The sequence below is a fragment of the Choristoneura fumiferana genome, chromosome 13, assembly GCF_025370935.1.
Source record: "Choristoneura fumiferana chromosome 13, NRCan_CFum_1, whole genome shotgun sequence".
In the NCBI taxonomy this organism is placed as follows: Eukaryota; Metazoa; Arthropoda; class Insecta; order Lepidoptera; family Tortricidae; genus Choristoneura; species Choristoneura fumiferana.
This window is the reverse complement of record NC_133484.1, coordinates 5,285,036-5,312,720: the sequence shown is the minus strand read 5'-3', so window position 1 is coordinate 5,312,720 and position 27,685 is coordinate 5,285,036. Positions and strand designations below refer to the sequence as shown.

Here is a 27,685-nt window from a genome sequence, read left to right as displayed (position 1 = left end):
GGCTGCTTAGGTCACGCTGCACGCTGGTAAATCTTAATAATCTAAGCTGTAAGCATAAGTGGCAAATTGCTTTTATGTTTTTCTCTATACTTACCTACATAATAAATGTAGGTAAGTTATAGTTAGTCTAAAAAACTATAAATTATATTCTGCACTACATTCAAGGATCAATGAGGCATCAAAATATGGAAACTTCTAGTGCACTAATATTTCATTGAATTTCTCAACCGATTCTCATGTTGTGAGCAGATTCGATCGTTCTTATTTTGGTTTTTTGAATCAGTTTTTGGAAAAAAACAAAACGGTGGAGCAAAGGGAGTAAAAAAGGTAGAAAATATCAAATCAGCCGTTTTTAAAAAAACAGTGACGTCTTCAACTCACAGATCCACTAATAGTAATAGTATACCCTTAAGATGGTTAGCGGCTGTCAGCACCTTAATAGACCAAGGGATTATGTGAGTTATGTGATGTTAATATACATTGTTTTGTACAGCTAAAGTCATAAACAACGCATTAGCAATTTACAAACTTCGTCCGCTTGGGAATAATGGAAACTGTACCAAATTCCGGCGGTTCAGTGAGTTTGCGTGCAGCACTTAAATAATCTCGTTAACAAATAGGTACCGTACGGGCTTTTTTGAACATGAAACACCGTTAGACAAATTATCATTTAAATAGAAAGAAAGAAAGAAAATAATTTATTTAAAACAGCAGTGACCATTACACAGGTTAGAAAAAATAATAAGAAGAAATTTTGCCGCTATAAAAAAGTCCCGGCCCATGTTAATAATATGTTTAATAATAGCTATACAATATTCAGCCATGTGCGACTGTACGTGAGATAGCGGTCATTCATCATGGTCATCTTTTAATTAATTATTAGGTAATCACTATGAAGTAATAGATTATTTTACTTCAGTCGACATCATATGTCTAGGTCCCTAGTATCCGCCCTAGGAGGCTTTTGGGGATTCGGATATTTTATGAAAGCGTCGAGAACATTTCCTGTAACCGGACAATAATCGATGTAATAGTAATTCAAATAGCCACTTCAATTGTTGGTCGTTGATTAAAGTACTCCACATATCTGGAGTTTTCGAAGTCTTCGCTCACCGACGACAATTCATTGTCTCTGTCATTCTGTCAATCATTAATAAGGGCTTTTTAAAAAAAACAGTGTGGGTACCATTTCTTTCAAAGTCTTTTTAATTTTATCATACAAATTTTATGAGTCAGTTTTGTGACGCCCATACCAAGTGTATGAGAAAAAACGTCACAAAACTGTAATTTTTGTTTGGAACATTTTCGATCGACGATATCGATTGTGCTCTTGATTCTGAGGAGGAAAAACCAATATTTTTCGAAAATTGAAAAAAAGGTACACTTTTTTGTAAAAAAATACCATCTACACAAGATGAACCTTTGTCCAAACAGTGACGCAAGGGACATAACGAAATGACATAAAGCCAGTTAAATAATTCTTACAGACAGTTCAAATTGACGAGCCACTTACGACGGCGATTAATATGCAGCTGGGGTGTAATGACGACATTAACAACGCTCTTCCAGATAATGACTTGCCATCTTACCCACTTTTTCTGAGTATTTATTACTTTTCGTGAAAGAAAAATGAACTGTAAATTTTTAACGACCTGTTTTCTTTCTAAGTTACATTAAACCTGATAAGTGAGTCAGATAGTTGATAAGTCTCGATTTTGTACAGCAAAAACATTGAATAAATGCTATACTTAAACGGTCCCACCGGAAGACCAGCGCTTTTAGCCGGCATTATGCTGAGGTGGGTCCGTTTCGTGACACTGTTTTCCCCATCTGTCTGTCGTTTTTGTAATTGTCTGTACTGTAAGTCAATGTCACGAATAATTGTATTTTCTTTCTTTCTTTCTTTCATAAAATCTTTAAAGTGAAACCTATAACCTTCTCCTTTCACCTTTGCTTTTATATTCAAGTCATTACGCATGTTTTCTCCTTATCATCAATCTGAGGCATTACATCCGCGAGTGGGCCTTAGCCTGGTCCAGTAAATCTCTCCAGTCCGATCTATTCATGGCTTTTCTTCTCCAACTTATCACCCCCAGGTTCTTGGTGACCTGTTCGACGCCGTCCAACCATCTGAGCTTAGGCCTCTATGTTTTCTCCGTAGAATCAAGCAAATCTAGCCATGATTTAGGTATCGCAAACAATAAAAGTATTATTAACATCATATTAATTCTCTATATAAATGCGAAAGTTTGTAAGTGTGATACTCTTCCACAATAAAGCCGTTCAAAACAAGCAGTACCTACTCGTAAGTATGGTCACGTAATGTAGTGATGCTGCATCGACTACAACTATAAAACTCTTACCTCAATTCAAACATGTCGCACCGAAGAGATGTTTCCAAACTTAAATTTATTTATGGAAAGTACCCCTCACTCACTTCACTAGATACATAGCTTTTTATATGTTATATCAACAGCCTGCCTTATTTAATAGATGATATTTTTCATGATGCGTCACTTATGACAAAAATCCGCAATAAATTTCATCGTCATCATATCAGCCGCAAGACGTCCGCTGTTGGACATAGGTTTCCTTCAATCATGAGGGGGGATGGGGACGTATCTGAATATTAAAAATTACTATATCTAAAGTTAAAATGTCGAGGGAAAAACCATTTTGACCATCAATATTTTAACTATCGATATTTCAATTGTCGATATTCAGATACGTGGCCGGGGGAAGAGATTGCCAACACTCACCACGCTTGGCAAGCGGGTTGGCGAGCAGAGTTTGGATGTAAAGGTTGCCGGGAAGACGCTGCTGCCCATCTTCGGTATTATCTCACAACCGGTTTCCACGGCGCCCACGGGAGAAGAGGGGAGGACAACATTCTAACGCCGACGCCCCACGGCCCACTCCGGCACCCCACAAAAGAATGGAAACTTTGTCTTAAACTCCCATGAAAGTTTCCAGATTGAACGAATGAATGAATGAGTGAATGAATGCAACGTTTATTGTATGATTAGCTATGCTTACTACAATGTGGCATACCACATTTACTCACCTTTTGAACCCCGGTATGGGTGTTTGGGATACAACATGGCCGACGCCGTGTAAATTGCTGCGGTCACCGAAGTAGTTAATCTTATTTTTTATCCTCGTGACTACGCTCTCGTCCGATTTCTGCATGTCTACTTGATTCGTAAGGGGAATGTCCTAGAAAATATTTTCGTGGTCAATAATAATAATAAAAATAATAAATATCATGGGACACTTGACACCAATTGACCTAGTCCCAAACTAAGCAAAGCTTGTACTATGGATACTAGGCAACGGAAACATACCTACTTATATAGATAAATACAAACTTACATATTAAACATCCAAGACCCGAGAACAAACATTCGTGTTATTCACACAAATATCTGCCCCGGCCGGGATTCGAACCCAGAACCTCAAGCTTCGTAGTCAGGTTCTCTAACCACTTAGCCATCCGGTCGTCGAATTGTAGGTACTGAAAAGTTTCCATGCACCTGCATTAATATCTGCCACAGCGGAGCGTGCAAAAATATCTGAAATGCTCCTACTGGCCCTAGAAACAGTCGTATGTATCGGATATTTAGGTTTGTACGCTTAGTTGTGTAAAATATTGGTACTGGTGCCCATCTTTTTATTATCTCACATTCGGCCACAAGGAGGACAAATTCTAACTCCGGCGCTACGGCCCACTCACCACCCCACAAAAGAATGCGAAACTTGCCTTATTGCATGAAAAGTTGCCAGATTGAAGGCCTAATGATGGAATAGTCAAATGCTAGTAATTTCACCGGCTGTCTGACTGTACGTATAATGCGTCTACCTTTTGAACTATGGGTGCGAGATACATGGGAATTTATTAATTGCTTGCGGTGACCGAAGTGTGAAGTGGATATTTTTTATCTAGTGACACGCTCTCTGAACGAATGTCTACTACTAGGAAGTCCTAGAAAATAATTTCAAATGGTTACAATAAGTTAACCGCATTAAATCTCCAAGCGAGCCTCATTTTCAAAACTAAAGTGAACTTATGTTATAATTAAATCGATTTAGCGTGTGGCAATACGTACCCATCGGTTGAGATGTTCCGTTTCGTAGACTGACATTTTCAAATAAGTAATTTATTGAATCAGGCGTTATTTTGCGGAGGTCCATATCAATGAATAAATCGCGGGTGAGCAAGGAAATTCTTTTACTTCATTGACATTTTCAATTAAAACAGCTAGCTGCGACCTTTGTACTTACCCATAGCTGTCTGCTAATGGATTTGACATGTCCAACTAATGCAACAAGCTTAGACGCACGCAGGCCTGAGCATGCGATAATAAACGCAAATCATTTAACTATAATAGTAAACCTTTACATATACATGACTAGCGGTTATCCGCAACTTCGTTTGCGTCGTGCTGCGACGAAAATAAAGAGTAAAAAACCCGACTGCCTTAAAAAGTTAAAAACTAAAAGGAAGAAAATAACTCTAGTGGTCTAGAAGGATTCATCAATGTTCATGCCAATATCGATTCTTCCAGGATTCATAACTCTGTCAAGAAGCTCATTTAAGATTCAACAGTCGGGACCCATTACTAAGATTTTTTGAGCTGGTTACGATTTGAATGGGTCCCGACTGTTGAACCTTAAATAAGCTTCTTGACAGAGTTCTAGACCACTACACTTATTTTCTTCCTTTTAGTTTTTAACTTTTTAAGGCAGTCGGGTTTTTGATTTTTTAAATTTTATGTTTTTTATTTTATACTTTTTTGATATTTCTGTGAAAATAGTAGATTAAAATTATTATTTATAACCCATATACATTTTGAATGGGCTAATTATTAGCTTTTATTTGAATCCCATATTGTTACTATACAAAATATATATTTTTATTCCTTCGCCATATTTGTTTTCGCAGACGCCATATTGAAATATTATATACCCTATGTCACTCCGACAGTTATGACGAATCCAATGATACCTCATATGTTACAATCCGTCCAGCCGTTTAGGCTGCAGCGAGGACCAAAGAAATGGACAAACATACCCACATATATACATACTTACATACATACATACATACATACTTACATACATACATACATACAAACATACATACATACGCTCGAAAAACATAACCCTCCTTTGGGCAGTCGGGTAAAAAAAGTCGTCAATTGTAATCTATGGTCACTTCGCGTGACGTCAAAGAATAGGATAACCGTATGCCTTCCAATCCGCACTAGCTGAGGACCTTGACCTAGCCTACTTAGGTATTCCGAGAGTTGGGATATGCCGTGATATTCCGAGATGAGATGATAAAAAAATCATACAAAAACCATTCCAGTCCCGCTGTCAGTCGGTCGACTAACCAATAATCTTGATCTTGTGAGACTATGGAATATCCCAAGGACAGTGTCAATACAGCCAATGCTTCCTCTCAAAAGCCTACTCGGGTAGAGTGTTCATAACTTACTTTCCTTACGCTACCCCGAATTATCTTAATTACTTACGGTTGACTAACATAAACTGATAGTGCTGTTTCTTTCGGATGGTGAGCAAATCTTTAATATACTGCTCAAATGAAAATAGGGACCTCTAGAGTTCCATTGGTAAAATAGTAACAATTATGAGTTTTGCTATCATTAATTGTCTAAAATCAAAAATGTACTCGAAACGAGTAGGATAAACGAAAACAGACAAAGTCGCAGCTAATATGTTAATATTTTAGTAGTTAATTTCTTATCATGCAGTCTCGATTTGAGTCCCTCGCTCTATCGCTTAGCAACAAAACGCATGAACAAATATGCTTAGGCGCTGTGTTTGTTTGCGGTTGAAGCATGCATAATACAGAACCCTCTTCCCCACTGGGCACACTGGGCATTTCAGTTTCGTGATAGTACATTGTGTCTTAAAGACTATAAATAAAGAATTACGAACGAGAGTCTATTACAAGCCCGAAGTCGAAGACCAAGCGCTTTATGAGTCGACGTTCGTAATTCCAGTACACCGCCCGTACGACATCCAATATTTTTCATCACATTTAATTTTGTGAGTAAAATTGTATAATTAACAAGACAAAAAATATTATTTTTACAAAAATTGTCGATGCCACTACTTTTAAAACGTACCTAATCGCTTTCATGTTTTAATTATATTTTGATTAAACTTAGGGCATATGGCAAGTGCCAGCCTCCGCCTTAAAAACAGCGTAATTTTAAGGCGCGGACAACCCCAATTATCGCGCTCCAAACGAGATTCAGTAATTTTTGCACTAGCTTTTTGCAAATGTTTGATGTCGTAAACGCGTGTGTACATACGCCCTTAGCGACAATTAGCTATGACAAAAAAATCTTATACGTCGTAAAGGAACCTTTGTTTTATTAAATGGTCCGACGTACTTCAAAAAAATTACAGACAGTTTTTATCTGCGTTTCATTAACAATTGTGCGATTAGAAACTGAAAATGGTAGTTCGTTCAGTTTATAATTGTATACCAAGTAAATAAGATATATTATTATGTAGAGTTCAAAGATCGCCTGAAAACTTATAGCAAATAAATGAAAAATTCAATGTCAAGTGCGGTAAGTCAATGATAACAAAAACAGTGATTATAATAATATTGTTACCACGGCATTTGGAAGAGTAAATACGATAACCATGATAAAAGGTAGCTCTATCATGTTCGTGTAGGTCTAAAACGAAGTAAGCCGAGAACACATTCAATGCTCTTATCATTATCATAATGCTATCGCACCACAATCACATAATGGTTACGTCAACAATCAACATTTATAGTAAACACTTATTATCGTTTTTCTCTCTCTGTCACATATCCTCAGTATTGCTCGGATCGCGCTACCGGGCACTCGAGCGCATGATGTTCAAAAATAGAACACCTTGAACTCCAAACATTTAAATTTCAAATTATATTCTTTCTTCGAAGTAGTATGGCCAGTGTGTTTTGAAAATCGGTGTGCAGTGAAGTGAGATAGAATGTACGGGCTTAGTCAAGTGGGAGTGAGGCAGGTGATGCGATGGAAGGAGAGGTTATATGATAGAGTGAAGTATCATTCGGGTGCCGGTGTCTTCGGGCACCGACCGCGCGTCGAGAACGAAAGTGGTAGGTAACCAATACAACGACATGAAAATAATAATATGCAATGAAACAGATCACAAAAGTGCCTATTACAAAGTAGAGTTGACGCATGAGACGTTGAAAGAGATGATCTAACACACATCAAAAAGTGTTGGGATCCTAGTCACACATCCAGCAATCTACATACCAAAGACACGCAAACACACACAAACTTTCACACGTTACGTCGAGCAACCTGACTACGAAGCTTGAAACAATATTGTGTGTAACACGAATGTTTGTCGGGTCATCTATATAAGTATGTTTATCCGTTTCAACATGATATTTATTTATTATTTATTTATTTATTAGTAGAATTCTTAAACGTTAGTTGTTCTTAATAATTTGACTCTATCAAGCACCTTATCTATGTAAAATCAACATTTAAGTAAGAACAATGTTTACTTACAATTAATAATTATACAGACGCACTGTCCTATCAAACAAAGTACAATTTGCGGCGTTGGGCAAACAATTATTAATGAGTTATTAAACAGAACAAGATTCACAGTAACTTGGGCTTATTCTAAATAAGGCCGAATTTTACACCGTCAGCAGCACAAGCGGAGTAGACGAAAATTCGGTGTGTTTTCTATACTCTGACAGTATCTTTCTATTTAGTTGGAGTTACAGACTTGGAACCTTTTCACAATCAATTGAATCTATGTGTTAAAGAAACCAGCGTGAAATTGACTTATTGAAAAAATTGTGCTCTGTTACACATGCAGTGACAAGGTTGCACCTGGTACGTGATTCAGCAAAGAAAACGTGTAGGGATTTTTGAATTAAAATATTTTTCTTATAGTGTGAATTCCACGTAATTTCGATAGTTCTATCATAAGCGTGGTGGTTCAGCGGTATACTCAAGTTATAAGAGTTCAAATCTAGGTCGAACGTGACTTGAGTTTTTTGTTTTCTTTTCATTTATATAAATTTGTCGATCCGTTTGAGACTTACAATGCACAAACAGACATACAAACAGATATTGGCGTCGAACTGGGTGTTATAATATAACATCCCTCTTTTTGCGCCGAGGGTTAAAAACGTCAGGAAAACTGCTTTTGATGCAGACTCTACCTTGTTCCAAAAGCAATTCGTCCATCTATTTTAGCAGTGTTTGTTATCAATCGGATCATTAAGGACAATTTCGGGTGGCAATTTGAACGTCTTGATTGAGAAAGTTTCTAGTATTCATTTATTGCCATGGCCGCCATTTCCTTATTTCGCACCAGCGGGGGCTACTACGAAATTCGAAAATCGAAGTTCGTGTCGTTCCGTCCCTCTCACTCTCGTATTAAATTATATAATCGTCAATGGAAAGATATGAAGTTCGAATTTTGCACTTCGTAGTACGGGGCCAGCTGCTAGCCGCGAATTCGTCTACGAAGAATTGATTTATTGCTATCCCGTGCGAACTATAAAAATATTCCGGGATTGATAAACTCCATACCAAATTTGACCTAAATCGGTTCATCGGTTTAAGTGGGAAGAAATAATAGACAGACAAATAGAGTAACCTTCGTATTTATAATATTAGAAAGGGTTAGTAAGGATTTAATTATTGCTATTTATACTATAGCTATGACCTCTCACCTCTGAGTTTTACGCAATTCATGAGCCAAATTGCATTTGAAATTTACCACGAGCTTTATGGGGGAGGACAATATCGTGACGAAAATTGATCACAACTGCGAAAAATTTCAATTGCGTATTTAAAGTTCCCAATCCGCACTTAGCCCATGTGGGGCGTAGTGGGGACTAGGTATAACCCAAGCCTGTTTGTCATTCTGAGAAGAGGCTTGTACCTAGCAAGCAGTTAAGTATTACATATTATGTATAAGATGAGATGATTTGATGAGTATTTATCAGACAATAGTGTGGATAAAACCAATTGTTTTCGGCCTTATCTTGAACTCTTCAATAAATACATTATTATTATATCGACTGCTTCAAAACGAAATGAGCAGTAAATTTAAATATAGAACACAGAAATATTTAAAAAAAAAACTTTATATCAAATCTTTTTAATCAATTGATGAATAACTCGATACTGGCCACTAAAGCTGCGGATGCCATTTTTGATAGTGTTTTGTTTTAAGAGTTAAAATTTCTCATCACATCAGCCCCGAACGACTAACGAGTTAGAGCGAGCGTTTTAAAATAAACGTACATATGTTTTAAATTACTTTTCGTTGAATGTTTTCAAAAGCAAAGGGTGTTTTTTAACATTAGCTAATCAACTTTTTTTTGTTTTTGTTCCAGAAATCCAAAAAGAGGTGTTGGAAAAGAGATACCAAAACTGCCGCGCGCATCAACTAGTCACCGCATATCGTACACACGGCCATTTAAAAGCCACAATAGATAACGTCGAATACAAAAATGTTAACAGGTAAGAACATTACTATGATATGTAATTAATTCGAAATTATTAAATTTTGAAAACCTAAAGACAGCTCCAATGTCAATCCCAACAATGTCAATATTAATGACAACTGTACCTACCACGTAAAAAATATACTTACAAAAGGAGAATATGTAAATTTGTATGGAACTTGGTCTTTGAGCGGCCAAGGATAATTTTAACATCTGATGTAGTATTGTGAAAATCTCATTAACGTGACTTAATTGTAACCCAAATAAAAAGGCGATTTTTTTAGAAGACTTCGCGTAATTTTCCTAAACATTTACTGAGGTATGTTCAGTAATTAAAAAGGAAAATCTTAACACATAATAAAGATGATCTAACTGTCGCAAAGTGAAGTATTAGTATAAGTAATAAGTATTATTATGCGTTTAGATTTCATACGAAACTAATTTAATGTGGCCGCCGATAGGCCAATTTGGCCATTCTCAGTTATTTAGAACGACAGAGTTAGACAATCCTACTAATATTATAAATGCGAAAGTTAGTGAGTGAGTGAGTTCTACTTCACGGCTAGACGGATTTAGATGAAATTTGGTATGTAGATAGCTGGACATCTGGAATAAAACATATGTTTTATTCCTATTCTATGGGCATAGGATAGGCTACTTTTTATTCCGATATTCCCACAGGATAGGGACAAAATCTCGAAACAACGACCGCTGGGCTTAGAGTCATGAAATTGGACATGATTGTTTTTAATGTAACGTCAATGAAAAGCACGATTTAATTTCCGGGAATTCCCACCAGAATTTAAAAAAATCCCTAAATTTCAATTCATCTTCTGGATCTAATGATTTACGTGTGCGAAGCCACGGGTAAACACTAGTTTAGCAATAAATACTAGTATACCTTTTGAATGCAGAAGCCTATTTTATATTTAACTACTAACTAATTAGAGCACATATACTTGCGAAATTGTTATTAATTAGACTTGCCCTAGCTAATTGCGTAAACGCAGCAGGTTTCAACCTAATTATCACAGAGAAGGTAGAAATTATGAATGCGGTAAATTATGCAGATATTAAGGAACATAAATTTGGGGAATCCATGTCTAGGCGTTGTATTGTTAAGCTTTACTTTAAAGAATAAATCTTTTCCATTTTGCCACGTAAGGTATAAGCAAGTTTTTTTTTTCTAAAAATTAATTCGCAAACAAGCAGTCAGTAAGTACCAAATACCAGCCAAAAAATTAAAGAAAATCTTGCAATAAATAATTTAATATAAAGAAATTAAGAAACATCAACTTGTAGATAAATAGAGTCAAAAAACTGTGACAAATTTTGAACACGTTTATTTAGGTATTATTGTATAATCTTCTCATTATTCAAGCTTGCCTATACAGAAATAAGGGTGAGTAATCACCTAATACGTACGTAAGTACATATTACGTCTGAATTGTCTCTATTTCTGTCTATATTTTTAACGCATATATTTTTGCACTGCATTTTTTTTTCGGAGTTTTTTTTTCAAAATGGCCCACCACTTTACAAGATTTTTAAAAATGACGGCAGCCAACCGAGGGGTTATATTAAGTGACTTTCTCGTCTTGTTTTCAATCTGGGCACATCAATTGCTGGATATATGCATATAGTATCCTCTAAATGCTCCGATCGTAAGTAAGAATTTTAACGACCTTGCCCAAAGCACCGATCAGATGTAGGGAGCCGACGTACTTCTCTCGGTTCTTTAGCTGAGGCATTATCTTCGTCCTAAAAAGGATCCACTGCTAGGCTCAATCAAAACTGTCAAAATAATAGGCGTAGGGTGTATTTCTCATGAGGACTGGAAATTTCACACACAAAATCTCACATTGTAGAATTTTGACAGTTAGACACAACCAAACTACTCGTACACCTCCATAAAATAAAAAGTTAGTTCACATCACTTATTATCATCTATTTACGATATGACTTTATAAATGCCTGTATATTTGCCCCAAGTAGCTCTCATAGACTGTTATCCCTCATGCCCAAATTGAAGTCGACCTTTTCGTATAAAGAATCACCTAATAAACGATGTAGCACTTACAAGGAAACCTTTTGAACGCGTAATAGAAAACCATTTAACTAAATGGCTAGCCACTATTCATTCTTAGGCCTGGTTTAGACCTGCAAGACAAATCGTTCAAGTTGCATTACATTCATCTTCGTCATCATCCCAGCCTATATACGTCCGTCGTCCGTTCTTTTGTATTACATTGCGAGGTCTTAAAGCCAACAAGTTTGTAGAGGCCAATTAAGCGCCGTAATGTAATGCAACTTGCACAATTTTTCTTGCACGCCTAAACTGGGCTTTAGGCTAGCTAGCAATTAAGCGCCGTAATGTAATGCAACTTGCACAATTTTTCTTGCACGTCTAAACTGGGCTTAGGCTAGCTAGAATCACACTTTTATCACATATTTGTGTATTTATCTTCACTTATTCTTTATCCTTCTTCAATCATAATTCATCCAGATAACTTGAAAAAAAGTGTTAAATTCGATGAGAATGCAAATATTAGGGTCCGCCAGCGACGACATTATACCTATTATTTATGATGTTTTTTTTCAGATTATTTGCAGTTTTGTGATCTACCCCCCTCTCCCTCCCCTCACTAAATACACGTTATTTATGGGTGACCCATGAGCTCATGACACACCTACCTGTAGACTACGATTCCACCAGTGTTGTACGAGGATGCGTTGAGGAATGTGTATGTGTTTGTCATGAACATGAACCAATAGAAACGCTTCATTTGACTGTGCTTTAGCTGTGCTGAGCTAAGATAGGTAAATGAAGCGTTTCTATAAGATTAGATTAGATTAGATTTATTTATTACCTAATGAAAAGATACATTATAAATACATGTCAGGTAATTATAAGAAATTCACAAAAGGATCGTCAAATTATATGCAAAAAAATAATAATAATAGGTATATGATAGTGGTAAATTACAATACATTGTCAGCCAAAATAAAATTAGAATTAAATTTAAAAATATTAATAACAATAATTTCTACTAAGTATGTCAAATTTAATGAATTGGAAAGATCAATCTAATAAATAATAAGAATGTAAAAATAAAAAATTAGTCCTCAACAACAGGACAAAATATTACGTTAATGATTAAAACAATAAAAAATATACAGTCACACAATGTGGAATGTCAAATTACAATTAAATATACTTAAAAAGAAAAATGACAAATAAAATATAAACAAAATGGTACTTAATGGTACAGACAAAATAATCATCAGTCAATTAATTAAATTTCATTTCACTGTACTCTCTTACTGAGTACAGTGATTTGTCTAAAAGAAGTTTATTGAGTTGACGTCCAAATGCCTCATCCGAACATTCACTTTTTAAATCTGCGGGTAGTTTTTCGTAAAACCCATTTCATGACAAACATATTCCTTGCAACGCGTCCTCGCACATCTCTGGCAGAAACGTAGCCTTATATCGTAACTCTTTTCGATTGCTCTTGATAGCATTGCCCCCTACTTAATGTTTATCTCGAATTGTTATTGCTCTAGTTTCTTATGTCATTAGAATCAGATTCCGATCGTATTTACACCATGAAGAATGTCTTAATTGGTTTCATGGTTTCTCTGTTTATGGCCGAGTTACTGACGGTGCGGTTAATGTACGACCTGTAAATTGTCCGTGAACGACAGCTATTGTCCAATCCCAATTCGTGTCCAATATTGCGATACCTACATGTGCGAAATTGAATTTTTCCATGAGTTTTAGGGCAAAAGAAAATATCGTGAGGAAACCTGCATACCTGCGAAGCAATTCAATGTTGTGTGTCAAGTTCCCAATCCGCACTAGGGCAGAGTTATTCTGAGAGGAGGCCTGTGCCCAGCAGTGGGGCGTATGTTGTATATAGTCTGGGTTGATGATGATGATGATGAATTACAGATCGTACATTAATCTCATTTAAGGACGGTAAAGCTTGTAAATACTCGTACTTGTAAATCATTTGATAGAAAGAAAGAAAGAAGACATTTATTCACTAACACTGACTGACTGACTGTCTTCTGACACACATATAGATACAGCAAAATTTACACAAACACATTTCGTTCTCTTTCTCAATCTTTTACTTATGTTGAAATCGAATTATGTAAAACATAACACTCCATCTGACGATACAGTCGGGCCAATAGAGAGCGCTGTCCAGTCTGACATGAGATCCTGTAGTCGCTTTTTACGGCACCCGTGGGAAGATATAGGTCCGACTTATTCTACAAACGACATGACACTGCATGGCTTACAAAAAACGTAGAAACAAGGACTAAGGAACACTCGTGCGGAATTTCATGTCTCTAAACTCAGCAGATAAGATCACTACATGAATCCCGTTGGAATATCGGAATGAAAATGCAAATAATGAGTTTTTCCATTAGTTCACTTATATGCAACGATTTTTTTTTAAGGGAAAATTCAACATGTCAAAACAGACGGACAAAATTTCCAAAAATTGCTGTTTTGTTATTATTTGAGGGCACCAGTCACCCGCTAACCCAATTTAAGAAACGGACGCTACTTTTTCTATAACTACGGGTAAAGTACGGGTACGGGTGATAAAAAGGAAAATACATTAAAACCTAAACTAGGGACATCCTTACATAATCTAATGATTTTTATTTCAAAAAAATAAATGACCTAACCTAACCAACAAAAGTTTGGAAAACCCCCGACTTTGTCACTTCAAAGTTCAATATCTCAAAAACCGCTAAACCGATTTTGACGAAACCTATCTAAGTCTATTCAATTCGGCCCACCCCCGTTTAAGAGCTACGGTGCCACAGACAGACACACACACACACAGACACACATAGCGGTAAAACTTATAACACCTCTCTTTTTGCGTCGGCATTTAAAAAAGAGAAACATCGTACCGAAAGAAGCAAAAAGGGCCATAGGTAGGTACCCAGCGTATTGCCACGGCAAGCCGCAGCGCTGGTTTGCAATATGACCCTTTCAAATTTTATTTATTTGCATGGATAAATTAATGTTGTTTCAGAAATGTGAAAGAGCTCCAATTGCCTCGCTTTGGCTTGTCAGCTCAAGACGCAGTGGACTCTAGCATAGTGTACGGGTACACCGGGAACCAGCCGGCAGGATCGCTCGTCGAGGAGCTGGAGAAAATCTACTGCGGACCAATCTCTTACGAATTTTCTTACTTAGAGGTGAGATTAAGAAGAGTGCCTATTCATAATAATAATAAATGATTATAAACGCGCAAGCTTGTATATGTGTCACACAGATAGACGGCAGGAATTGTACTTTGTTTGATCAAATAGTGCTCCTACATATTAATTGTAAGTAAATAATGGACATATTTAAATAGTTTAGATAATGGTAGACCAAAATTATTATGGAAAACGGCAAAATTTGGCGTATAGATAGCTGAATTCCGGCTATAACACTTAGGCTACAGAATCAGGATATACCCCTATACGCACAGTATGTTCACATACATTCAGAGATTTCAACCACCAAGTCTACAGACAATACGAGTTACACACGAGTTTTCTGCATATATGATTTATGTAAACTATATTTAGAACAATGTTGTTTTTAAATAGTAATTTTCATGGGAATGTAAGTAAATTCCCAAAATTTTAATTCAATTCCCATAAAGGTTGTGAGTGGAGCCACAAGTAGGTAAAGGATGGTTTTAAATAACTAAACCGATAAAATAAAGGATTTATTTAGAAATCGTCCGAACTTATATGTATATGTACCATCAGCCAAATATGTGGTCTACCACCCTAAAGTTGATAATCGTTTGCATGTCATAAAACAATAATGCCAATAGACGTGTCTATCAACTTGAAAGTTCGACTTTAGCCTTATGAATTCATTTGATAGGATGTTGTTTAAAAATTGATAGACCACTTATTTTGGTTGATGGTACAAGATTCAATTCATTTCACGTGCATGGATTGTTCTTTGTGAACTGAAACTGATTCAAAACTCATTCAACGGTTGTTTGTCGTTCGTGAGAAGCAGATAAATGAATCGGATTGGACGACGGTTTCGGATTTCCAATTAAATTAAGTCTTCTGAAAAGAGATAAAGGATTAATTTGACTGCTTTAAATTATAAATTATAAGGAACATAATTGTTCTACACTTTCATCATCACCATCATCAGCCGTAAAACCTGTTAACTAATCTTGGTCTTGATTTTTTTAATGTCCATGTTCTTTAAGAAATACCTACGATTTGGTATACGATACTAAGGCCATTGAGCATAATATGGTTTTAAGCTCCTCCAGTGACTCCGCCATTATGGCTATGTCATCGGCAAAGTGAAGGTGGGTGATGTACTCGTTTGGGCTCGCCGTTAATGTTGATGCCGAAGCTTGAAAATGTCCTCCAACGCATTTTGTGAATCTGTCATTTCTGAAGATGTCCTTTACTTTAGTATAGTATAACATAATTTTTAGTGTTTAGATTTGAATATAAGTAAGTACTGTGTCATGTAAGAGTATGGTGTTAATTGTCATTGATTGTTTTATCTTAAAAGACACGTTCAAATTAAACTAGCTATTGCCCGCGACTTCGTCTGCAAAGAATACGCCTATACCATCCAGTTGGAAATACAGAATTTTCTGGGATTTTACCTAAATCGATTCTGGGTTTAGGCGTTAAGAGGTAACATACAGACTTTCCCATTTGTAATATCAAATATTAAATGATTGAACTGAAAGTGTGGCTGACAGTGATTTATTTTTATTTAATGAAAGTGGCACTTCTTACGCATTGTGATTAATTAGTGTCAAATGTGTCATGTAGCATCAAAGTCTTTTGCTTCCCCTTTAAAATTAAATTAAGGACTTTTTTATATATTGTTCTTCTTCTGGAAAATAAATGACTGAGACCGTACAAATAATTTAATAAATTTAAACGAGCAATTCTTGTATATATATAAATATATTTCGGGATCTCTAAAACGGCTCCAACGATTTCGATGAAATTGGTATGTAGGGGTTTTCGGGGACAAAAAATCGATCTAACTTGGTCTTCTCTGGGAAAACGATTGTTACCGAGTTTTAGCCCGAGCAAAGCTCGGTCGCCCAGGTACTTAACATTGTTTCCACAAACGTGAAAAACAAAAGACCCTAAAAATGAAGACAACTTAAACGAATCGTAAAAGTAAATACTTTACTGTCTTAGTTTCGGCAAGTTCTAATAAGCTTTCTTAAAATTTTCAATTTGAATAAGTACTTTTTAATGAACAAATATTCTACTTTGCTTCTCAGCTACAAATATTTTTTCAGGGTTCCGTAGTCTTACAAGGACCGTTCTAGTGACGCCATGTCTGTCCGTCCGTCTGTGCTAGAAAACTGTAATTCTGCATGATTAATATAATGGTTCGCGCTTATTAGTCAAAGTTTAAACCGTATGGACTGTCTTGATAGTGGTGATATTCGATAAAACTGTTTTTCCAGGACCCTGGCTACAACTCTAAATCAGGCCCCATCATATTTTCTTTCAGACAGAAGCAGAGCGGGAATGGTTTGCGCAAAGAGTCGAAAGCGGCGTAGACGTCATAGACAAAGAGCGTCGTTTAGAAATAGTCAAAGAGCTGTTACACTCTCAAGCTTGGGACAAATTTCTGATGGTCAAATACCCCACAGTGAAGCGGTACTGCGGGGAGGGTGCCGAGTCTCTGCTGACCGTTTTCTCGACGCTTTATAAGCTCACTACTGCAGGTAATAAAGCTTCAAATGCTTATGCACTACCTAGTAAGTGTAACCAATTCGATATGAAACGTGAAAAATGTTGAATGCATAACTATAGGCATCAAAGATGTATACTCCACATAGTTTATTCGGCAGTTATTCTTACAGTTATTTTGTTCTTTATAAAGTACACGAGTACTTACGAGATAAGAGATATTGACGACCGGATAGCCAAGCGGTTAGAGAACCTGACTACGAAGCTTGAGGTCCGGGGTTCGATTCCCGACCGGGGCAGATATTTGTATGAATAATACGAAAGTTTGTTCTCGGGTCTTGGACGTTTAATGTATTTTAGTATGTATTTATCTATTATACATAAGTATAAGTATGTTTATCCGTTGCCTAGTATCCATAATACAAGCTTTGCTTAATATGGAACTAGCCCAATTGGAGTCAATTGTCTCATGATATTTATTATAGTTTCTTGACAGGCGAAACATCGCTAGATGGTGTCAGTGGCGGATTAGCTACGTAGCAAGAGTAGCAAATGATAGGGGCCCCGCGCGTCTAAGGGCCCCGCGGACCAATGCTTTCTGATCGTAAAAATGTCAGTTTAGTTAAAAGCATGATTTTTTTTATCAATGTGTACTATTGGGAGGGTGCGAAGTACTAGGTGGGGGTAATGAAATCTATCGCAGTGCTCATAGTGGCCAAAAGAAGAAATAATCTAGGCTCTGTCATCTGTCATTAACAAAAGCAATTTGTATAGACTTTAACTACCTAATTTTAGTAATAGATGTTTGTGTTATGATGCGAGCTTGAATTATTGAACACTGTCCCTGTTTTGTTCTTAATTCCTCTACATCTCGGACACGTCCAGCAACAATTTTCCTTATGAAACGGTTTGTGGTTGAAATTACAAAACCGGTCTTCAAAATGATAGTCATTTTGATCTGAAAACGATATTTAATTTATTATTAGCGATATAAGAACAATTATATAATTTTAAACAGTTTTCAGTGGGACTCATTTAAAAACTAAACTAAACTTTTTCTACTTTGTATAATATGTCATACATAAATAAATGATTTTACTGTCTTTCTTACAATACTAGCCCTAACAAGCCTGTCATGGAAACTCATTGCAGAGGGTGTCGAACAAGTTGTCCTAGCGATGGCCCACCGAGGCAAGCTGAACGCTCTGACCGGCGTGCTGCAGTATCCACCAGTCAAGATCTTCCACAAGTTCAGCGGACAACCCGAGTTCCCCATAGAAGCTGGGGCAGCTTGCGACATATCTACGCATCTCAGTAAGCTCTAGCCTTGGTGCTTATCTATACCGTCTAGAATAGGCTGTTACTGAACCAGTGAGATACACCTTTGGCCTCATCTGCACTTTATATCCGGTCAATCAATCACGGTCAGTTTTATGTAAAAAAAACTCCTTTATTCCCAATCTGGTGGGGATTTCAAAAAAGCCCTTCTTCAAATTTCAAGTCTCTAGCTTTCAGTGTCTTGTAGTGAACATTTTCGTTAGGCAACCCGGGGAGTGAGAGAAGCTCGCAAGCGCTTCTGTTAGGTATGTCTTCCGATACAACTCCTCGGAGTTAGTGAATCTACACAAGCCACCATACCATACCTGATATCAATGACGTCTTGTTAAATTTAAGCATTGTTACGACGCCACGCCACTGCTAGCTTTATAGTTTTAAGTCGTGCATTGTCTGTCTGTCAGTCAGTCAATCAGGTTAATCTTTTATAGATATATAAATTGAAATTTGTGTGCAAAGTGTCTCCGTCTTCGGTTGGTTTTGTAAAAAATTGTGGGTATTCATTTTCAATGACGAATTTTTACGCTACTTATTTCTTGTAATTTTCCAGGTGCCTCGGTCGACATAGCCGTGAATGACAAATCGGTCCGCTTCTCTTTGCTAAACAATCCATCTCATCTCGAGGTAATAATTATTGCTCGATTTATTTGTAAAGATTTGTTTTGCTTGTTCTAAAAATCCATCGAGTCGCTTTTTTCTGAATAAGTATTTTTCAATTTTAATCTCAAAAATAATTTATAAATTGACGCACCGATAGACTGGTCCGAAATTAAATGTTTCTGTTACAATATTTTACTAATTTCATGTCTTTTAGATACGCATCTCAGATATGCATCATTGCATCTCTAAATAGATCTCATTGAATTAAACATAAGTACATCACAAATTCTGTTTAGAAAATCCTCTTAATCCTCATAGAGAGTGATTTTCTGATAAATTTTTTCGTACATGTTTAAAATTGTATTTCTAAAACTGATACATTCTCGTCTACAGGCAGCAAATCCCGTATCGATGGGCAAAACGCGATCCAGACAATTGCAGCTGAAGGAAGGTGATTACTCGACAGATGGCTCGTCCAAAATGGGCGACAAAGTGTTAAATGTACAGGTATGGTTTATTATTACTGCTAAGATCTGCGAGACTACTACGAAATTCGAAAATCGAAGTTTGTATCGTACCGTCCCTCTCATTCACGTATTAAATAATATAAGCGTCAGCGGGACGGTACGATACGAACTTCGATTTTCGAATTTCGGAGTAACCCCACTGAAGCCGTATTGTCTAACGCACTGACGTTCGCGATCGCATTCACCATCTCTTTCTACCCTCGTCTTATGCCGTGTGACAGAAAGAAGTGGTGAAAACGATTGTGATTCCAAGTCCGTTAGATAATTAAGGCCTCTGGTCGTCAAAAGGTCACCATCATCATCATCATATCAGCCGTAGGACGTCCACTGTTGAACATCGGCCTCCCCCATAGACCTCCAGTTGCTTCGGTAGGAAGCATTTGAGGTCATGAGGGGGGAGGAGTTTGCCAAGTAGCCAAGAAGATACTGCTACCCTTCTTCTGGTATTACCTAACCCTCGGCCGGTTTCTACGGTGCCCACGGGAAGAGTAGAGGGGGGGGGACATTCTTACACCGGCGCCCCACGGCAAAGAGGTAACAGGTAAATATATTATGATAACGTCTCGGAATAGCAACTGTCGCTAAACTGTCGCAAACTATAACACCGTGTGCACTGAATTTCATGGTACGAGGCAAGCAGTTGTTGTCAAGCGCGAGGGTGAGTAGACACGGCGATCATAGTTTGTCCAGTGATATAATCTGCTCAGATAGAAATATTGATTTCTTGTCATTTATTAAGATCAGTTCGAAATTCTTTATATAATTATGAAGAGGCTATAAGGGGCTGTTTCACCATCCATTGATTAGAGTTAACTGACGGTTAAATGTGATGTCTATTCGATCAAAACAAATAGAAACGGCATCACATTTAACCGTTAGTTAATACTAATCAATGGACGGTGAGACAGCCCCTAAGTGTCACATAAGTATAGAAAAATGGTTAAACTAACAACAAAGTAACAATAAGTATCATCTACTCTAACTTGTTTTGTTTACACAAGTTAAATGTAGTAAAGTATATTTTGGCCATTTTACTTACATAGTTTACCTCACTGATAAGGTTACTTTATATCACCCTCCTCTATTTTATTCTCTATTATATGTCTTAGAGCCTAATAGTAAATTGTATTATGCATAGGAACTACAACCGAGATTCCTTCTATCTGTTTCCAACAGGCCCACCCCGAGGCTACTATTAGATATCAATATTGAGTTAGGACGGATACTTTGTACGTAGGTTTAGTCTTTATTTGTTTTCTCAAACCCATTATCGTATGTAAATATGGCATGATATGATTTATTATTGCTTCACGCCCTACCCACGGTGTTTGAAAGGGTTCCCATTCTTCCCATCAATTAATTTGAAAGGTCAATTCGGAATAATTAATAATATTTTGTCGATATATAACATGTTATGTTTAAAAGTACTTTATTTTCATGCCGCGAAGTTGCGAACTTCACACACATTTAGTGGTTGGGTAGAATTGAAATTTTATACAGATACATATGTATGTATACTTGGTTTGGATAGGTAGGTATTCAACTAAATGTAAACGAAACAAACGTCAATTGGCGTCTTAAATATTAAACTTACCCCATTAAACTGTCTAAACATTTACATTTCTGTATTAAAATACACTGGTCTAGTTTGTATTACAATGATAGATACCTAAGTAAAATGTTTTAAATCCTTGAATGTACCAAATCTGGCAGCTGAAGTTTGTTTACATTTATTTAATTACCTAAACGTTTCAAGTACCTTTAGTATGGACGACAATGCAAGAACTTATGCAGACTAATGTAAACCTGGTGACAATACAGTAAACTGGTAGTGAAATTTGTGATGGTGCAACTAGGATTGTCTCCACGGGACGGAACTCTAACGGTTAATGGCGTCGACTTGAATTGGCCAGTGTCCTGAGAAATTCTAATTAGTCCGTGAGCTAGATTATTTATCACAAAATATTGGAAACGTATTTGTCCTTTTGTCGATTAAACAAAAAATTATGAAGACATGGCCAGTTAAAGTTTCGCGTGACGTCACCCTGAGCGACACTAGCACGGCGTGACGTCATGGGCCCCAACTCCCGTACTTTTGACAAAAGAAAAAAAAAGACCAATATTTTGTTATAATCTACTGACGAAGTAATATTTTTTTTTTACTCAGTAAACTACCCAATTTTGGGACGGATATATAGTTTAGATGATATTGAAAATTAAATTCAGCAGTAAAATTGTATTAAAAATTAAATGAAAATAAAACTTATTCCCCAGATACACGGCGACGCCGCGTTCACGGGCCAAGGCGTTAATCAGGAGACGTTGATGTTGTCCCGCGCCCCGCACTTTGACGTCGGAGGCTCCATACACGTCGTCGTCAACAACCAAGTAAGAATCTATTGGGAGGGTGCGAAGTACTAAGTGGGGGTAATGAAATCTATCGCAGCGCTCATAGTGGCCAAAAGAAGAAATAATCTAGGCTCTGTCATCTGTCATACTCATAATAATATGAACCGTCATTAACAAAGCAACTTGTATAGACTTTAACTACCTGATTTCAGTAAAATATGTTTGTGTTATGATGCGAGCTTGAATTATTGAGCACTGCCCCTGTTTTGTTCTTAATTCCTCTGCATCTCGGACATGTCCAGCAACAATTTTCCTTATGAAACGGTTTGTGGTTGAAATTTTATATTGAGTGATACTCACAAAACCGGTCTTCAAAATATTACTCATTTTGATCTGAAAACGATATTTAATTTATTACTAGCGATATAAGAACAATTATATAATTTTAGTATTATTCAAAGAAACCAATAAGATAGCTTTATCTATTCGTTTTACACTGTAAAGGAATTAAAAATCATGTTTATTTGTCGATGGTTTTTCCGTGGCGTACAGAGCACGTCACTTCGTTTGTTTTGTGACGGCGAAAAAAATCCATATTTCGACAGATCACCAACTTTTTCGTATTTTTTTAATAGTTTTGTTTCGCCCCGTGGGCCTCCACTCCACTCCTTCATCGTCCCAAGGCCTCCATACCTCTAAATCTGGCTTCAATCTGGCCCTGTTCACAGAGGTCCATTTCCACACGAGTCTTGTTATATTCCTCAATTAGACTGGTTTTAGTGTCACGCGTACCGTCAGTACGGATCGCTCCGCACAGGCTGATCTATTGAGCTTCCTATCCGCGCGGACGGTCGTCCGTACGGACCCCTCCGTATTACTCTAAAACGCTCCCAGGAAGCTCATATAGATCAGCCTGTGCGGAGCGATCCGTACTGACGGTACGCGTGACACTAAAACCAGTCTAAAACGTGCAAGGCAGCTTACGTTACGACTATGTGTGTTACTTCTCATGCATATTTTCATGTAAAAACTCTTACCCTTATTTACTGCTTGTGAATAAATTATTCACGAATAAATCAACAAACTTCATATGTAGGTATACAACCAATGTAATAATTTATTCGGTAGGTACTTGATTCGAAAACGAAACATAAATCAGTATAAACATGAAAATGATGATTGAATTATTTATATTTAACTTGGGACTTTTATAATGGTATACTGACTTGAACTTACCTATTTGACTAGGTATAATTTTGAGACGTAAACCATGTGCCTCTCAGAAACAACATCCTTTCCTTAGAAATTCGCATAAGGAACGTAAATTGAAGAACTTCCTAATAGCACCCAGTGTCAGCTATTAAGGATAGGTTTGCGTATACAGAGCAGCTACGAGTAAAAGACGTTATTCTTTTTTTATTGTCCACGCTTCACGGCACAGCTAATGCTAGCTGAGAAAATAATAAAATGACGACGTTCGACCTAAATATTTATAAGAGACTTTATTAGACCGACCTCAAAGAGATCCCGAATAATAAGCATTAAATTGATGAGGGTAGCTATATTGTTTAGGAAAATGAGTGATTGTTAAATTTTCGTTTGTTTAATTTTCTACTTAAATAAACATTATGAATGCTTCAACCAGGTCAGGCGAGAAGAGAAGATTTATTAAAGAAACTTCACAATTGAGACGTGACTTAGTTTTCATGGAAATGCAATAGTAGATTGATAACCGACCCATTTCACGTGGTTATTTCACCCGAGTTAGATTTCGAAGGAAAGTAAAAAATACAAATTACTTATATACCTGCTACCTTTTAACTTTAAATCGTTTACAAAAGTTCAAACGGATTCCGTTCCATCACGACGTGCATCTGGCCAGTAACGTAAATTGACGTAACTCAATCGATCGCCAAGGGACACTTTGAAATGTACACTGAACTTTTAGTTAAATATTGTACATAGGACGACAGCAAGAAACGACGGCCGTATTTGATATATAATATTTTTTCTTGGATTTCAAACGACAAGCAGACTAAAACGTTATGACGCCTAGGGACGTGAAATTCAATTTGGTTACCCCGAAACAAAACTACGGAAATGCGCTGGTGTGTTGAAATGGTTTGGGTTTAGCCTTCCTGGGTCTGTTTACTTTGTTAGCAGGTCAACCATTAGACGCTATTTGCTTAGAGCTTATGGCGTGGAATATTTAACAGTTCCTACAAGTAGGTACATTATTGCTTTGAACTTACAATTCGTGATTTTAATGACTTTAGGTCTAATTATCCTACTTCCACTACTACCAACGAGACTTATTACCCGTGAACTCCTCCAAGAGAATGCCATCAAATTACGTAAAGTTGGCTACTTGGGTGACATAATTATAAATACCCGATACCAACTTCTACGAATAATAATGATGGGCAAAGGGTAGGGAAAGAGGCGTGCTGGAAGAAAAAAAGTCCTGGCTTCGGAACATACGCGAATGGAAAGGATAGCCAGCGTTGAAGAGCTATTTCGCCTGGCTAGACTGGAAACAGTTCACAGAGCTGACGGCAAACCTCCAGTAATGGAGAGCCAAAGAAGAAGATCCTACTTCCTAGGAGATTAGTAATCTTGCAATCCTAATAAAAGGTTGGATATTCTGAATAGTTGGATGCTTGGTATTCCATTACGCGCTTCAAGTTTCTATAGCGTTCACAAACAGAATTCTTTGTTCATTAGTCCCGGAGAAAATTGTTTTTTTTTTTAAACATAGTGCTTTACTCAGTGCAAGCAAAAGAGATTCTCTAATTATTTTGCTGTTTGTCATTTTGCTGTTAACACTTTTTGAGCTACAAAAGTGGACGCTGGTGTTGCACTTCTGTAATTAAAGTGGAATAAGTTAGGCAGTGAAATAAGTGCACCATTTTGTCACATTTATCCTCTTTTACTCGATGTGAATGAAAATCGGCAGTAACAAACACAATAAAAAAGAATTACCCAACGACTAACGTAATTTAAATGACAATGTAAATACAGTCTATAAAAATATAGCCCGCAAAAAACCTTGTGTTAAGAATGTTTTTTTACAAAATCTTACTTTTTTATGATTGAAAAATACACGTGTTACAGCACACTTGCACTTTTTTAGTTGTACAGTCAACTAAAAAAATATCTGTGCAGCCAAACTTAAAAAATATGTACACACGATCTTAATAAAGTCTAAGTTTAGTTAATAAAGTCGTGTTTTACATATTTTTGTAACTTTCGTCTTTGTAGTTGACCCTTTGAAATGTGCAGATATTTCTTCTCTAGCAGGTTAAATTATTCATCGTTTTCTCGGCTTTTTTTAATTTCATCATTCCCGTTTTCGGCAAGTATTAAAAGATTATGCATGATTCTTTTATAAAACTAAAGACAATTGCCGATGAGGCGATGAGAAAATAAATCTACCGTGACAAATTCTTGCAATTTTTTCTTCCGTTGTGCTTTAAACGTAGGATGGTACGTGGGAGTCCCACTGTGGGACTGATCGGTTTAAACGCTTGAATATTTACGTAGTAGTTTTAATTTCTCCTCTAGACTAGGTAGGTATACTTCCTATTCCATTCTATTCATCATCATCATAATATCAGCAGTAGGAAGTCGTGTTGGACATAGCCTTAGTTTGCTGTCGGTGACCCTTGTTCTTCTACGTATCACCTCATTTTTGATTCGATTCCGAAACCCCGAGCATGGCTCTCTTCATAGCTCTCGCTGAGCAACTCTGAACCTATTTATAAGGCCTATAGTGAAGCACCACGTCTCGGATCCATATGTCATCACTGGCAAACACAAATTGGTCAAAGACTCGTCATTCTATTAGATTTGTTCGATTCCTTCCCTAAGCTGAGTCCATAGCTATAGGTGCCTCCATTAAATTGATTCCCCCTGAGCACATAGGTACCGAACCGTTTACCGGAGCGAAGCAGGGAAGGCGCGTTAAGTAATTTTCACGCACGTCAAATACTGCTACAAAATTGCGTTTTTGCTCGCAGGAAAAATCTTTTTTTTAGGGTTCCGTAGCCAAAATGGCAAAAACGGAACCCTTATAGTTTCGTCATGTCTGCCTGTTTGTCTGTCTGTCCGTCCGTCCGCGGCTTTGCTCAGGGACTATCAATGCTAGAAAGCTGTAATTTTGCACGAATATAATATATGTAAACTATGCCGACAAAAAAAAAATAAAAAAAAAAACAAAAAAACATTTTTAGAGAACCTCCCATAGACGTAAAGGCGCGGGTGTTTTTTTTTTCTCATCCAAACTTGTAGTGTGTGGTATCGTTGGATAGGACTTTTAAAACCATTACGGGATTACTAAATTGACTTTTCGATTCAGTGATTTGTTTGCAAAATATTCAACTTTAGTGCTAATTTTCATTAAAATCGAGTTCCCCCCCCCTCCTCTAAAATGTAAACCGGTGGGTGGAAAAATTTGAAAAAAATCAGAATGGTAGGGTACGTAAGTAAGTATATCAAACTTAGAAGGAAAACTATAACGGTTAAGTTTTCTTGAGAATTATTAGTAGTTTAACAGTAAATAGCAGCCTAAGGTATAAAATATACCTAAACTTGGAATATATAATAAAATCCTTAGAAAAATATTACAAAATTTTTTCGTAATGACTACGGAACCCTATTTCGGGCGTGTCCAACACGCTCTTGGCCGGTTTTATTTCTTATCGATAAAAGAAAAAAACTTTAACTTTTTGAAAGAAATTTTATCAGTATTTACGAGAAAAAGTTAACCGTAACATAACATAGGTATACATTGTTGTTGGAAAAAATAAAATTACTTCTAATTAATATTTTTATAGGCCTCTGACCCACAAAAGGGAAAACAAAACACTTATGTCACATCAATAAACATAATTATCATAAAGGCAAAACAACTATCACAAATTTATTCTCAGGATAATAGTGCGTTTCAAACTCTATTAGGGTTTATTATTCTCAGAGCTACTTATAGTAAATAAGTTTCTGTTAAAAATTTCGTTTTTAATACAAGCGTTTTTGCTGACTGTACTTTTTGTTGGCTGTACTTGCATTGTCATCTAAACTGCATATCCGTACCAAATCTCAATTCGGTCTAAGAATTAACCAATGCGGTGTTCCCTCCTGCGGAGACGATCCTGGCAGGATAACGAAGTTGTCACAACCATTATTGTATTGTTAACAAATTTACATAAGTATGCCCAATTTAAAGTCAATCGGACCGCTGGAGTTGGGTCAAATTTAGCTTCCAAGATATGACCCAAACAAATAAATAAATAAACAGGGCAAGCTAAAGAAAAGCTTGTAAAAATACAATGTGAGTAAGTAAATACTTAACTTACAACACACACTTAACAAAGGGTTTCTATGTGAAAACATACGTGAAAACATATGTTTGTATTGTTTGAATCCAAATGTGTAAGAAAATAAGGCTTCAGAGTTAACTTTGTACTCCCGAGTACAGAACTATTTAATCCATGGTTGTAGGTCTAAATGTATGCAACTGCCAACCACCCAGGATTAAAGCCCAATTTACACCGCGTGCGGCGCGGACTCATAATGACTTAGGCCACGGCTCCACTGAGGCGGAGACGAGCGGAGC

At 36.7% G+C, this 27,685-nt stretch overlaps 1 protein-coding gene across 1 annotated transcript in view; it reads left to right on the top strand.

Moving 5' to 3' along the window:
• Positions 1 to 6,864: 6,864 nt before the first annotated feature.
• LOC141433947 (probable 2-oxoadipate dehydrogenase complex component E1 homolog) overlaps positions 6,865 to 27,685 on the top strand; it is a 35,196-nt gene continuing 14,375 nt past the window's right edge. The window contains exons 1-8 of the mRNA XM_074096099.1: positions 6,865 to 7,144; positions 9,422 to 9,548; positions 14,596 to 14,761; positions 17,079 to 17,295; positions 18,413 to 18,574; positions 19,146 to 19,219; positions 19,589 to 19,702; positions 21,997 to 22,110. Coding sequence (XP_073952200.1) covers positions 7,018 to 7,144; positions 9,422 to 9,548; positions 14,596 to 14,761; positions 17,079 to 17,295; positions 18,413 to 18,574; positions 19,146 to 19,219; positions 19,589 to 19,702; positions 21,997 to 22,110 — 1,101 coding nt within the window. The 5' untranslated portion in view covers positions 6,865 to 7,017. The remainder of the gene's footprint in view (positions 7,145 to 9,421; positions 9,549 to 14,595; positions 14,762 to 17,078; positions 17,296 to 18,412; positions 18,575 to 19,145; positions 19,220 to 19,588; positions 19,703 to 21,996; positions 22,111 to 27,685) is intronic.